The sequence below is a fragment of the Sinohyriopsis cumingii genome, chromosome 8 (genome assembly GCF_028554795.1).
Source record: "Sinohyriopsis cumingii isolate HCF-2022 chromosome 8, ASM2855479v2, whole genome shotgun sequence".
NCBI classification, from domain to species: domain Eukaryota; kingdom Metazoa; phylum Mollusca; class Bivalvia; order Unionida; family Unionidae; genus Sinohyriopsis; species Sinohyriopsis cumingii.
In genome coordinates this window covers 94521894-94537876 of record NC_142968.1, presented here as the reverse complement: position 1 = coordinate 94537876, position 15983 = coordinate 94521894, and the positions used below count along the sequence as shown (strand labels likewise).

The window sequence follows — 15983 nt, the reverse complement described above, 5'->3', positions numbered from 1 at the left end:
AAACCAGTGAGTGATTTTGAGCCTGAAAATGGTGTTAAATACGAGTCAGATGTACATTTTGGATTAACAAAAATAGAGGGCATGGATGTCAATTTTCCATTCAGCAGTATTTCGAAATTAAATGTAGAAACAGCAGAACACTGAGCCAAATTAAAATACAGACAATTTATAAGTAGAATGCAATTTTCATTTTTTTACCAATCAATTTAGCCTTGTGAATCTTATGCTACAAAAAATTTATCCATAACAGGGTTAATATAAACTGAATAAATGAGAATGAACAAAAATGATATTAAGAAAATATTTATTTTGAATATCTTTGTCTGCACACTGATTGACTTAAAACCCTAATACAGCATTATGGAACAGATAAAAAATCTGGCATGGTAGTCAGTAAACCACTGATTCAAGAAGTTTGTGTTAGTGAAAAATCTTATTTTGGAGCAGATGTATCCAAAAGATAATATCTGTGAGCTCTGCAAAATAGTACATAACAGCCATACAGATCAGTTTCCCAACATCTTCAAGCTGACAAGGCTAGCTATGCATATGCCCTTTCTGAAGCATGCACAGAAAAATATTCATACACAGATAATGAACAGAGTATCCTCAGAAATAATTAACAGATTAATACTTATACAACTAGCAGTGACATCTTTTAAAGATTTTTATTTCAGTAGAGCTCTAAGAAAGTGGAGTATTGAAGTGTTAGGTAAATATTGAACCATTACTGTTTCCTCCTCCCCCTCCTACTTTCGGCGACAAAGGGTGGAGTCCCCCTTAAGATAAAATCCTGGCAGCATCTCTCCTTAAATTTGTACATGGGGAACAAAGTTTGAATTTTCCTTTTTATGCTGAGATATTTAATCAGTAAATGAAATTGCTGATGGAATAAATAAAATAACCACATAATCAGCAAGGGGGCAGATTTTAAACAGCTGAAGTTTATCATCTTGTGTAAAAAAAAAAAAAAAAAACATTATACAATTGGAATGGGTGTTGTAAATAGTTTTCCTTCTTCACTAATGAATATAAGTACCTGTGGCCACATTTGCATATGCAGAAAGTACAGTGTGATAGATTTTGTTGGTATTCATCCTTATTCCCATACCCCAATTTGTTCTAGATGAGATTTGCTTTGCATGAGGAACTTGCTTTATTTCTTCTGTTTTGAAGATAACATCATAATGTCTTCCAAGTTACACATGAAATTGGTAATAAGATATTTTCAAAGTATTCATGCAGTGCAAAACAAAGCCCTGGTGATTCAAGTGAGTTAAATGGAGCCACCATTAAATAGCTAAAAACACTGAATAAAACTCACTGACAACAAGTAGTCTGTTTGAAAGTTTTAAAAAAATTCTTGTCATCGATGAAAATTGCATATAAATATATGATAACTACATCTCTATCTGTAATCTCAAACTGGAAATACAACCAGTATGTTAACATACAGAAAGGGGCACCCCCACCCTTTCAAAGATGGAAAGACCATCAAGTGTATTGATACATCAAGTTTATATGTGTATTGCTATGTATCGTATCTCAGGCTGTGCATCATGAATTATATCGATATGCAGCACAATTGTATCGTTTCACTCTCTAAAATACTCTCTAAAATACAGTACGTGCATCATTTAATGAAAATCTACATTACCATGGCGGACCTTAATCTTCTTCACCGTGTACAGGACATAGTAGCCATTGTGGATTGTCCGCATCATGGCTTGTAGTGGACAGATTAAGTTTTATTGCTCCAGTTATTAGTCACAGAAATATAATAATGTAATCACAAACATCCACTGCATCGCATGGAACTTACCTGTCAGTTCTGCTGCAGTACACAGTTGTACACAATGTCATTTGATACTCAATTACTTGCCCACTCAAAAAACAATCACATGAGTATTCTGAGAGTTGAAAGATAACTGAGCAAAGACTGCTGAGACAATTTAGGTGTTTCACAAAATATACAAAGGTTAATTATAGTAATTTTAATATGATAGAGTCTGCTTCTAAATAAACAAAAGGAAAACGAAATCACTTTTAATTATTAGCAGGTTTCAAGGTATGGAATTGAAGTCATAACGGAAAAGATTTTTTGTCTTCCATTCAGAGTGACCTTGACCACTGACACCTAAGAAATTAATAGCTTCTTTTGTCATGCAATGTTAAACCATCCACAAATTCTGGTGAAGGGACATGGTTAATAACTTAAACTTTTTGTGCTGAAACTATCTTTTAATTTTCAATTACAGTGTCTTTTACCTTTAACACCGAATCCAATGGACTTATTCCTTACCCAAATACAGGCCACCCAAAATATATGGTCATGGTCTGTCAATGCAGGCCACCCAAAATATATGGCCATGGACTGTCAATGCAGACCACCCAAAATATATGGTCATGGTCTGTCAATGCTGGCCACCCAAAATATATGGTCATGGTCTGTCATTGCAGGCCACCCAAAATATATGGTCATGGTCTGTCAATGCAGGCCACACAAAATATATGGTCATGGTCTGTCATACTTACCTAATGTCATTTTATAAAATATATTTTTCTTATTACAGCGACTGATCTTGACCTTTGATCCCAATGTCAACATGTATTTTTTAACCCCATATACAAGCTATAATCAAATTTAGTGAGGCCAATCGCATCAAGTCAAAACAGCATACAAAGCATATTTCAATAAAAAAAATTCCTTAATTTGATGAAGCATTTTCAAATAGATTAAGTACTACAAACCATGTAACATTCTAAAGCTCATGTGAAAAAATTAGAGCATTATGTCTTGTACGTTTTGAGATAATGCTTCTTAAATGACATCATTCATTATAACACATATTAGGAATATGCCAAATTTAGCTTTTTTGCCATGTTTGTCGCTTTGCTAGAACTTTGGACTTTATCCAAAGTCTATAAATTTCTCTTAGTTTAATCCTGATGTGCAGTACTATATATATGAGAAAAAAGAACAAATGTTGCTCTACATCTATATCTGTAAAAAGCACAAACATTATTATATTCGTGAACCTCTATCACAAAATAACAAACAATTTGCTAGAATAAAAGTGCTTAAAAATACAACAACAAAAAACCAAGTGTTCAGAGACTAGTCATGTTCACCATCTGACACAATGTCAAACTAGAAACGTAAAAATTGAGTCCCCAACACAGAGCCTGAAAAAGCTTTTAACAAAACTTGACCAAAGTATGATGACAAGTGTAACAATATATGTCCCTACACATTATGTGACTCTGACATTTTCAGAAATTTTCCCATGTCCAATGACCCCTCATCTGACAAGTTCAACTCAAGCTTTGAAACTTTCTTACCAACTTTACACACAGTGTGATACTTGGATGATTTCGACACAAGACAAAAACTTATTTAATGTCTCCTCATCTGATGAGTTACATTCATGCTTTGAATCTTTTTTACTAAATGTGCATGCACTGTGGTACTTGGATGATTTTGACACAAGAGGTTGTGACGTGTCTAATGTCTCCTCATCAGACGAACTTCAATCGCTTTCACCCACAGGATTTACACCATTTATATTTGCCAATGTTTTTAGGTCTAGCTTGCAATTCCTAATTATAGTTGCCTTCATGCATGAAATTCATTGGGCCATGCCATGCTAGTAAATTCATTAATGCAAACAAAATTATTGATATGACACAATGTACTGACTGCCCTCCACATTCAAATCTGGTCCAACTGTTGTCTGTTCATGTTTTTTCAAAAGTCTGAGTTCTCTACACAAGTGTGTTCTTGCTCTTAAAATCTGCTCTTTGTTTTCTTTCATATTCCATTTGCATTACTCTCGACCTTCTCTTCCAGAAATCACTGTTTGACTTGCTCATTCCTTGTCCCTTATTGTTGGTGCCCATATGCCTCATACCAACACTAGAAATCTTGTCAAGTGGATTGTTGGCACTTTTTATCCATTCAACTGGCTTATCTTGCTTGGCAGCAATAAAGCAGGCCACATTCATGAAATCCATTGCAGGGGCAATCATCATTTGTCTGAAACAAGTTGATCACAAGAAATTTAATATAAATCAAAATTACTTCATATATTTTTTCTTCTGAAAATGCCAAACTGTCTTCAGTACATATACACTGAAGTCTTGACATTTTACTAAACTTCATTTTCATGTGATAATTTAATATATAGCCAGTAGGGGATGTGTTAACTGATATTAGATAGGATAGAAATATGGTATTACAATGTCCCGTAAGAGTATATGGATAAAAATGTAAAATGTCACATAAGCAGAAACGTTCATCAGGCAATTAAGCATTATAAGGCATATTACCGTCCTAAATTTAGTTCCATCTTGCAATTTAACAGTTTCATATGGATGGATGAACAGTGTGTGATACTAATCATGATGAAATGTGAATGACACTAGTCATGGTGAACAGTGTATGACACTAATCATGATGAACAGTGTATGACACTAATCACGATGAACAGTGTATGACACTAATCATGATGAACAGTGTATGACACTAATCACGGTGAACAGTGTATGATACCAATCATGATAAACAGTGTATGCTACTAATCATGATGAACAGTGTATGACACTAATCATAACGAACCAAGTATGACACTAATCGTGATGAAAAGTGGGGATAGATATCATTGTTATGAATCCAATGAATCGTGTAATTTAAACAGAAAAGAAATTGCTTTGGAATATTGACTGATTGATTGATTGTAGTTTTACAGCACACCAGCACTGTAAGGCTATTTAGCACCAAAGAAATGGTTAAATGAAAGATTTGGAAAGAATTACCTAACATTGCAAACAAGCTCTCAATCCTATCATTTGTTGCATTTCCAGTGGTACTGGCAGCTTTCACCATAGCAGGAGTTGGTACTGCATACAGACCATCATCAAGGTATTCCTCTGCATGACTTCTTAGTTTTTCTGGTCCAGCTTTTGCCACAACTGAAAATGAAATAAAACTTGTACAAGAACAAAAGTACCCTAATTCTCTTATTGATGGACTTGTCATTGGCTTGTATTTTCATCTGACAGCACATCAACATAAAAAAATATATTATGTTAAAATTGACACTATGTTCCCTTAAATTTAAGTTCTTATTGTAAAATGCATAGCAGTGATTGGTTATTTATATAAATCAATCCATCTAATGAAAATAAACGTAATTTATGCCATTGTTTAATTATCAACAATTAAATGAATCGGAAAGTCATACCTTTTATAATGTACAGTACGAGATCAGAACTGAACGCCATCTGGTGGATGAATGTCATATATGGTTGGTATAAATCAGGGTCCATGGCTCCTTCCCATAGCAGATCATTTCCAGCAACAAGTCCAGATGGATCCCTGCACCAATTTCCTAACTTTCCAACAGCTAAGGCATAATACTCATTCATCTCCAAAGGCGATTTCACTGACTTTGTCTTCTGAAGTAATGGAGCGCAAAGGTAAAAGTACAATAGACCAAAGGCAAGTTCCTCAACTTGAACATTCTGGTTTAAGTAGCCTTGTTGAACAGAGTATTCTAGTCTTTTCAGGCCTGGAGTGTCTTTTGCATCTTTTATGTCCTCAAGAAACTTTAGAACTAGATCATATGTTACAAGTGTTGGAATCATATTCTGCAGAAATATAAGGTAGCGGTTTCCTATGATTGGTCTGAACAGTTCTGATCCAGTATCCAGATCACAGCAAAGAGAATATCCTTTGAAATCATTTCTGAGTCCATATTCTTTTCTACTGTGCTCACAGAGAAGCTTGTTGCATTCAAAAATGTGTTTTTCTGCACTAATCACACCTCTTTCCCTGGAGTTTCTCACACAAATACAGACATTCTGTACCAACCACACCTCTTCCACTGGAATTTTTCTCACACAAATACAAACATTTTGCACCAACCACACCTCTTCCACTGGAGTTTCTCACACAAATACAGACATTTTGTACCAACCATACCTCTTTCATTGGAGTTTCTCACACAAATACAAACATTTTGCACCAACTACACCTCTTCCATTGAGTTTCTCACACAAATACAGACATTTTGCACACCTCTTCTATTGGAGTTTCTCACACAAATAAAAACATTTTGCAACCACACCTCTTCTATTGGAGTTTTTCTCACACAAATACAGACATTTTGCAGCAACCACATCTCTTCCATTGGAGTTTGTCTCATACACACTGGTTTCATATACTGATGCATCTTCACTCTCTGCTTTCAACAACTTCTCCTTTTCCTGAATCAATCGTGTTGCTTTTTTCTCATTTGCCGCTTTGTTTGACATTCTGCCATTGATTTACATAAATCAATAGGTTATATCACTGTGAACCAAGCCCAGTTAATCAGCATTGTTATGGAGTTCTGTGAACTGTTCTTGCTTGTTGTTATTGTTGTTGTAGGGTTTAACGCCATTTTTCAGCACATGATAGGCTATACATGTGGCCAGTATTAATGGTGGAGGAAGAACCCGGGAAATCCCCTATAAAAAACCACCGACCCACGAGAAGCTACTGGCAAGCTTTCTCACATACCCACATTGGCCAAATCTGAGACATGAACCCATGCAGACAGAGGTGAGATGGCAGTGATCCGTAATGGAGAGCGCTTTAGACCACTCGGGGCCCCAAGTGTTCTTGCAGTTGCTTAACTGTGTCATCTGCCTTTCCTGAACATACTGGACTAACAGTTAGCACACAGAATTTTGGATTCTGTGGATCATCATTTGGTAAAAGTTTTATTGCATGAGCACCCCAGTGAATTTGATGCTTGGTTGTACCACTGGACTGGTGACACAATGCTGGCTTTTCATGGCTCAGTTCAAATACTGCTCTAAATTTACTAATGCCCCGGTCTCTGACACCATTCTTTGGGCTGTACTTCTACTTGGCAGTGTCATGTTGCTGGTGTCATAATGTGACATTTTCGAAAAATGTCTTTACAATAGACTGCACCATATTTGCAGATATGCCTTTTGTTAATACACTGTAATTACAAAAGATGCACTTCTCCCTTGTACTTCACTTCCTTTTGGGCTTTAGCTACTTCATTTCCTCAAACCTTTGATTGAGACTGTCAACTGAGACTTTGTGTTGATTTTTTTCAAATTGTCAACATTTCCAGCAAAAATAACTTCCAATTGATTTCTTGTCAGTTTCAAACTTATTCCTTGGAGCTTCAAGGTTTTCATGCAATTCACAAATATTTCTATTGTGTCTCTGAACTTTCTCTACTGTGTTATTAAGCACTCTGTGCACATGATTCAACTCTTCCTCCATTTTGAATCTCATTTTCTTTCTCATGAAGGCCCCTTAAAGCATCAGAAGCGACCCTTGTTAATCTTGATATTTCAGTAACTACAGTGTCCATTTTATGTTGCTGAAACTTCAACTTCATTTTCAAGTCACTCACCACCCTTGTCCCTTGCCCTGAGATTATCAACTTCTTTTTTGGTACTCTGGTCCAACCATTTTCAGCTACAGGTTTTGCTCGTTCTCTAAATTTCTCAACTGTTTATTTTATTGCACAACTGTGCCAAGTGCAGCCATTTTAGTCTTCAAAATAGTAGCCTATGCAGTGTTTATTTTCTTGAGTTTATTATTTTCAAGTAATGCATCAAAGAAGCTGTTGTCCTTGACATATCATTCATCTGGAGAACATTATTTAAAATCTCATAGCATTCATGTAAATCTGAATTTACATTCTTCTTTCTTGGAGGCACTGTATTTTAATTTTGAAATGAAATCATGGTATCCTTTACTCTACTGTCACCACGAACAAGGAACCGCTTGTGTATTCTTTGAAACATTTGTGACGCCTGTTGTACAAAACATGCAGAGTCTTGCATTCTATTAGAAAATTTGTAAAACGACAAAGCCGCATTGTCATAATTTTATACCATAATGACCCATAAGTAGATTCTTTCTTGACAGTGAGGCTATAGGCTTCAAAGTTTTAGGATGTATGGATGAGGCTAAGAAATTGTCCTGCGGTGAGATTGCTAAAATAAAACATAGTTCCAGATGACACAGGTGGCTCAAGTTTGAGCAAACTTTCCAAAGACTAAAATGGCCATGTGGAATTGGATGATATTATTGGTGTAGGTTTTAATGCCATTTTCTTGCACAAGATAGGCTATACATGGTGGACAGTATAACTAGTGAAGGAAGAACCCTGGAAAACCCAGGGAAGAGCCACTGACCCATGAGAAGCTACTGGCAGGCTTTCTCAAATTTCCATGTCGGCTGAGCCTAAGACTTGAACCCACACAGACAGAAAGTGGATGAATTGAGTCTTCAGACCAAATGTCACCTTCTAGGAACACTAGGTGTGCATACACACATCTGAAAGACGAATTTATGCTCAAAAATTAATGAAACTGTTTTAAATTAGTAAATATAAATTTTTATCAAACATGTTTGATGTGTCATTTTAGTTTTGTCAATTAACGAATGTATGAAATTTTATGTTGATATTCACATTTCTTAATTTTCTTATGGGGTTTAACATTATTTTAGCCATTTTAGAAAGAAAATTAAGAGCTGGGTTGGGGAGAAATGCCAAGTCATTATAATTATTATAATTGTAAATACTTTAAATACAATGACATTTTAAATTTCTTATATGTCATACTCACTGACAATTCATTAATAAATCATTAATGCTTAATAACATGTACTATTGCTGTGAATTTAGATAAAAGCAGAGGGGTGGGAGTGGGGGGCTGAAAATGTGTAATGTAACAACCAGTTATCACTGACCTACAAAAAACCTGTGATAAGCCATAGTGACCATTTTACTCCAGGGGCCCAATTATCTTGAAATCTTTAATTTGAAGTGCGGCATAATAATTCTTGCAAAGGACATTATTTGGAGCTCATTCAATGCAAAGAAAAATTCATCTATATGAGAGCGAACTCCTTAAAATAACCAGAAAAAAAAGTAGAGAAAACAGAAAAAACTTACCCATTTCTTTGTTCTTGGTTGTTCTTCATACTGCGAATACTACGGGAAAGGTTACAGCGTTAAACCAATTTCATTGGTTTAAACTAACACAGCTCCAAGTACAAAGCAAATAAATTTTTCCATTTTTAAGAAAAGCGAAGTATCAATACCGTTCATAAGCAGGTCGCAAGGGACAGTCATTCTGATTGAAAAGAAAACAGCTGAATGCCAATTTCAAACTTGTCCTTTCTTTATTTTCGAAGGTAAAATAATACAATTTTCATGAGATAAAAATGAAAAGAAAGAAAGATGATGGTGTAATTTTTTTAATCCTGGTACATAGGATACCCATCCAAATTAAATGTTAATAATTGGATTTTCACTGACCTGCCACTGATTACCTATTATGATATATGTGGGCCTCTCTAACAAAGTTAGGTCTGGGTATGTGAGGTACAACAACTAATCTAATTGTGCAGAAACCATTTCTCTTCTTTTAGTCACAGTAACCTCAAGATATGACCACAATGTGTAAGCCATACACAATCTTTCTTCTTTCAATACACACTGACTGTAAATGTTTACCCAAAATCAACAGGGTTCTTCCTTACCAAAGTAAAAGTGAACCACATTTAGCATCATGCTAATATAGGTGCGATAACATGTAAAGGCTGATGTTGAAAGATTTTATGTGTCTTGCTATTTGCTGATCTTGAAGAAAAAAACATGTTGCGATCCTTACCCTCATCTGATTCTGTTAAATCTACTACTACTGTCGCTCGACAAGAATCCTGTCTTCGCCTTGGTCTGCAAAAAAGATAAGGATAATGCATATCCCATAATTTCTGTCAGCCTTGCAGATATATTTATTGTTAAACCAGAATGTAATCAATGGTTACATAGATCACCTTTACTTTCACTAGTCTTCTGTAGCCACTGTCAACATTATCATCTAAAATCTCAATTCAGACTTAAGCGATCTTTACCCCTTTTGTAACTAAAGATTTGCAATATATCATCTTTACATTTAAACTTATTCATAATTTAAATATTTTAAATCTTAACTTATAACTGGCACTGTATAGACAGTATTGTGTTGTCCTTAAGAAACCAACACACCTACTGTAGCAGGGCATAAAAGACAATAAAAAAGAACAATTCTTCTCTATCATTTCAAAGTATAGATAATTAGTTAATCAAGATTCAGGTTCTTATAATCTGCTTGGAAAGCAATTATCATTGATGAGCCCCACAAGTATACTGTTACTGGATGAAAGCTACAGGCACTGAGTAACCTTGTGGTGACAGCCAGCAGTAAATATTTCACGAATCAATAATTACCTTGATTATTCAGTACAGGTGAAGCCTTACATAAGAAACATTTAGCACAAGTCCACACATTTAATTCCTATATTCATTCACCTGTAAATACATAGTTAATTTGCTGAGGGTAACATATCATAATATATTGTTGTTGTTGTGGTGTTTAACGCCATTTTTCAGCACACGATAGGCTATACATGGCGGCCAGTATTAATGGTGGAGGAAGAACCCTGAAAAACCCAGAGAAGAACCACCGACCCACGAGAAGCTACTGCCAGGCTTTCCCACGTACCCACGCTAGCCGAGCATTGGACTCGAACCCACGCAGACAGAAGTGAGATGGCAGTGATCCGTAAAGGAGAGCGCTTTAGACCACTCGGCCACTCATAATATATAATGCAAACAGTAATATACAAAGTTTACCAATGAATAAACATATTTATTTGTACTTTCAACTGTATTGATCATTCCGTGTAGGAAAGGATGTAAACTGCTTTAGCATGGCTGAACAAATAAAATCATAAACCTAAATACTTAACCAATATTATACTCGACAAACTATTTAAGAGGAAATTGATTTAATATAACTATGAATGCAAGTAAAGCATAAACGTAAATCAGTGATCTTTGTTGAATGGGTGTAATGATTAGCCAGTGCAAAATGTGAAATATTAGTCACAGTAATCTTCTTTTCAGTTCACACTGAAAGAAAAAACAAACATCACCTCACCAAGTTTCAGGATTCCAGGTTGTTGTTTGGGTTTAACACCATTCTGCAGTGCCAGATAGGCTACAAATGGCAGCCAGTATAGCTGGTTGATTAAGAACCACCAACTCATGGGAAGCTATTGGCAGGCTCTCTCACATGCCCATACTGGCCAAACCTAAGACTTGAACCCATGTGGACATATGGAAGTGATTGGTATAGGCATCAGCTGCTTTAGACCACTTAGTCAACTGAGGCCCCTGATTCCAGATGTACATTTGATAAAACAAAACCAATGTCATCATGAACTAAATGCAAAACTTAACATAGCCACCAAAATGTGCAACGTAAGTCACAATGACCATCTTTGTTTGAATGGTGTGGTACTAACAGCAATGCATACAATCATCTAGTTCAACGATTCTTGCATGAACAGTTTTTGAGACTAAACCCATGTCAGTGAAGCATGAAATATGGATCACAGTTACCCACTTCTGCCATGACAGCATAGCACTCATCATGATGCAACAGCTGGCCAAGTTTTATGAATCTTAGTATAACAGTATGTTACAGAGTGCTAAAAAACAAAACATTCTGGTTATGAGCTACGTGCCAAAGTCAATCAAATATGTAATATAGGTCACCATGCCCTTCTTTTCTTAAAGAGGTATGGTACTAACAGATATCAATAAAATCATCTAGTTTGACAATATCACCACGAACAAAGCGTGACAAATAAACCTCAATTTCATTCATTTAGGTCTAACTATTTATTATACATTTCATCATAAAGATATTGAAATGTATCAGTAGGAGAAAAATTATATCACTACAGTGGAAGAAAAATTATATCACTACAGTGGCAGTACCACTTTTATCACCAGTTGTAATATAACTTTTTCTTTCCTTCAGTATGTTATTGAAATCTGTATTCCCATATCTGGACCCAGTTCATGTTTCTTCAACTTCTTTGGCTCCTTCACTTTTTTTAATTAGTTTTCCTCATGAATCCTGCAAATGGCTAGTGATTAAGCTATGAATCCTGCAAATGACTAGTGACTAAGCTATGAATCCTGCAAATGACTAGTGACTAAGCCTACATGAACTGTTGCTATTAGATAGTCTGTCATCATAGAGGTGACCTCTCCATGATAGTTCTAAAGTTCCCAATCCCTAATGTTTACTGTATAGAAATGATTTAATAAAAGTAAACATTTTCACGTTGGAAAGTCATCAGTTTGACTAAATACACAATTGTAAGCATCAGTCGTACAAGATAAATTTGAAAAAGGTTGCTGTCCCAAAACCCTTGTAAATTTCACAACTTCTCTCAAGTAATGCAACAGTTATTTATATGGGCACACTACAGAGAAAATGATCCATGCAAATCTATGGTTTTTACCTTAAAAAAAGAAAATCACCATAATCACAAGGAAGCGTTTTACTCATGAGTGAAAACATTTAGTATTGTCACTCTTGGCTTTACCATGCATGACAATACTATGTTTTTGAGAGCACTTGTGAAATATTTCCTTCTATTTACTATTTTAAAGAACATCATCTACATATACAGGGTGCAAAAACCTATTTTCTATCAAGTGAAAACAAAAACAAGCTATGCCAGTAAAATGGAAAAAGTAGGTCAGTGACCTTTTTGATAATGGTGTGGTAAATCATGTTGTTTAATGGCTTAAGCATGAATTAAGCTTTAAAAATAAACTTAAAGCACAAATTTAACCAAAGTCAGAGAAACATGAAATATCAGCCATAGTAACCTACTTTTGTGATGTGGCTGTAGCATACATCGAGATTGCATCCGTTGACCAAGTTTCATGATTCCAGGCATAACAATATTTATACTCTGCAAAAGCCTATGGCAAATGCAAGAACTTTACCAAAAATGTACAACTATTGCAAATTGAAATATAGCCCCCTCCCCCTTTCTGATTAGAACCATTTACTAAAAAAGTTTCTTTCAGCATTGAATATGTTCCCCTAATAACTGATGTTAGAAGAATAGGTCATACGCTCTGGGAATGTTGATCATCCAACTTCTACCCCAGGGGGGATATTGGATTCCTAATATGAAGGTTCACCCAATCTCATAATTGCATATATCACAATTGAAGGCAATGTTGTTTACGATGCGAAAGAATACATAACAAGATCACATTACCACATAAAATTTACAAGTTAATCCAGCTTAAAACTAAACTGCACAGGGTACTTGTCTGAATGTAGGTCTGGTAGGCCCATGTATGACTGAGTCTACCAGATCGAGAGTTTGTCGCTATGGAGCCGAGTCTTGTAGATAAAACTCTAGAAGGTTGTCCATGCATGTTTAGTGATGGCCTCGACAATCTTTGATAGAGATGGCCAAGGCAAGGCTCGCAGAGATTATTCTTCTCTCACGAGGCAACTGTTCTAGTGATAAGCCAAAGTATGTCATGCATATTATCCACTTACACCACAATGATAATACAGGAAAGAGGTTGTGCAATGACTTTTGATTGCCCGCTGATGGAACCAATTTCACCTAAATCGAGCAACATCATAAGGACCGCCAAAACAGCTGATTGAAACTGATGGTAGGTTAGGTCAACAGAGAGGGCATGTAATTTACTGACTCTGCATGGCAAAACAAACACATCAGGAAACAGGTTTTGCATGAAAAAAGCTTCAGCAAGATACTGGTTACAGGCTTGATTTTGATTGAATTCAGTCAGGTCAGTTGCTGTAGGGTTTAAAACCATTTTTCAGCACAAGATAGGCTTTACATGGCGGCCAGTATTAATGGTGGAGGAAGAGCCCCGGAAAGAACCACCGACCCACGAGAAGCTACTGGCAAGCTTTCACACATACCCACATTGGCTGAACCCGAGACTCGAACCCATGCAGACAGAGGTGAGATGGCAGTGATCAGTAACAGTGAGAACTTTAGACCACTCGGACACTCAAGACCCCTAGTCAGGTCAGATCCTTGGTGAAATTCCACTTAGGAAAACAATGTAAGTGATTTAGGCCTATGCAAGTCAAAGTTGAACAATAAGTCAGAGAAGTCTGTTATGACCAAGATCCTTCCTACCATGAAAAGTAATAGTAATAGTAGCCAACATTGCACCATTCCCTTGAAACATGCCACTTTCCTTCATTAGCATTTCAAGTGGAGAGCCTTCTAGCTTGTGCAATGATTTGCATGATTGAAGAGTTGAATTTTTTCCTCTGTAAGGCTCTCTGAAGAGCAAAGCATGAAGGAGAAGATGGCCTGGGGCAGGGATGGAATATGTGGGTTCAAGGCTGTTTGATAAGAAATGACCTGGCCTGATCTTTCTGGGTAGATCACTAAATAGAGAAAATCGTTGATCCAGGATTTGACCCAGTAGAAAGGGGCAATCACAGTCACTTATGGCCCCTAAATTCTGTATAATATTGGAGGGGGAAGGCAATGGAACACAGACCCTCCTAACAGAGAAAAAGAATGTTGTGCACATCAATGATGAAATGTCCAGACCAGAATAAGGAGTTGGGCTGATTTAGTACTGCCCTGTTTGAGGAGATACGTCAACACCACCTAGTAGTGTGTATGTGTGATATAGAGTTTTAACGCAGCTTTAACCATTTTACAGTCCCATCGCTATGATGTCTGCAGTGTGGCAGTTTACAGTAATGTCCAGTGCTGGGGCATCATGCCGCAGACATGCAGCATGATGTCCCATCCCAATCACATTATCCTGACACCAGGCCAACCAGTTTTAACACTAACCTCTTATTGCCGAGCACCTTGCAAGGCAGCTGTTAGTACCATTTTTGTTAAGTCTTTGGTATGACTCGGCCGGGGATTGAACACACGACATCCAGCATTCGAGGTGGATGCTCTAACCACTAGGCCACAGGAGCGGTTACCACCTTGTGGTCTGATGTGATCAAATCCATCTTGTTCTGATGATGGTTGTTCCAAAAATAAAAGGATTTGATGATAGTTCCATGAGATTGATGTAGAGACCTTTGTCCTCAAGACCCCAAATGGTCACTGACAATGTCCAAGTCCAGCAACAAATGGGTAGTTCAACATCACAGCTTGCATCTGCATCATAGGTCTAAGAATGATAGTATCTCACTTGTTACACTGATCCTGTAATCAAGCTACATGGAAGAGGGATGGCTCTGAGATAGCAAGTTCATCTACAAAGGGTGCATTTAGAGGCAACCCAGTGGGATAAAATCCTGGTTATAATCAATTTGTGTTGCAAATGGATTCTGCAAAGACAATGATTTGGACCACTCAAAGGTGGGGAAGACATACCAGGTTGAGATGGGTGAGAAAATCCATACCCTGATGGAATGGACAAAAATGGGGCTTCCTAATTGACCAAAAGTCCTAGATGATGTAAATGGGAAATAAGACTGTTCTTTCCTTTGACTGGAGTGGAACAGATCATGATTCTGGAAGACAGTGTCCAAATATGCAGCAATGGAAAAAGATGAAGTCACAGAGAACATGGAATACAATGGAATATGATGCAGTGGAGCAGTTTCATATAGGCCCAAGGACTTATGTTCTATCTGGGAGAAAGTGCAAATTTAATAACAATTTCCTTGATATGTAAACTGCAGGAATTCCATAATGACAGATGGACAGGAACATGAAAATGTGTGTGTGTGTGTGTGATTTGGAATTTTAATGTAGCTTTAAAATAAATTAGTCTTATCACTACACTGTCTACAGTGTGGCTGTTTATGGTGATGTCTAGCACTGGGGCATTATGACACGTATATAAAGCACCATGTCCACCCAGTCCCATCATCCTGAAACCTGGCCGACCAGTCCTAACACTAAACTCTTAATACAGAGTGTCTAGTGAGCTAGTTCCATTTTTATAAGTCTTTGGTATGTCTTGGCTGTGGTTTGACCTCATCCGAAGTTATATTCAGTCCACTCTATGCTTGGATCTAAGCATGAACTATCATCAGGTTTAATGCCA

The 15983-nt window shown here is 36.6% G+C and overlaps 1 protein-coding gene and 1 pseudogene across 3 annotated transcripts in view; both read right to left on the bottom strand.

The window, feature by feature from the left end:
* The window catches only part of LOC149794168 (uncharacterized), a 68396-nt gene that overhangs the window by 39961 nt on the left and 12452 nt on the right, over positions 1-15983 (bottom strand). For all 3 annotated transcript variants that reach the window (XM_089968267.1, XM_089968269.1, XM_089968268.1), the window contains one exon: positions 9715-9779. In XM_089968267.1, coding sequence (XP_089824393.1) covers positions 9715-9779 — 65 coding nt within the window. The remainder of the gene's footprint in view (positions 1-9714; positions 9780-15983) is intronic.
* Positions 151-8111, bottom strand: LOC149794169 (uncharacterized; annotated as a pseudogene).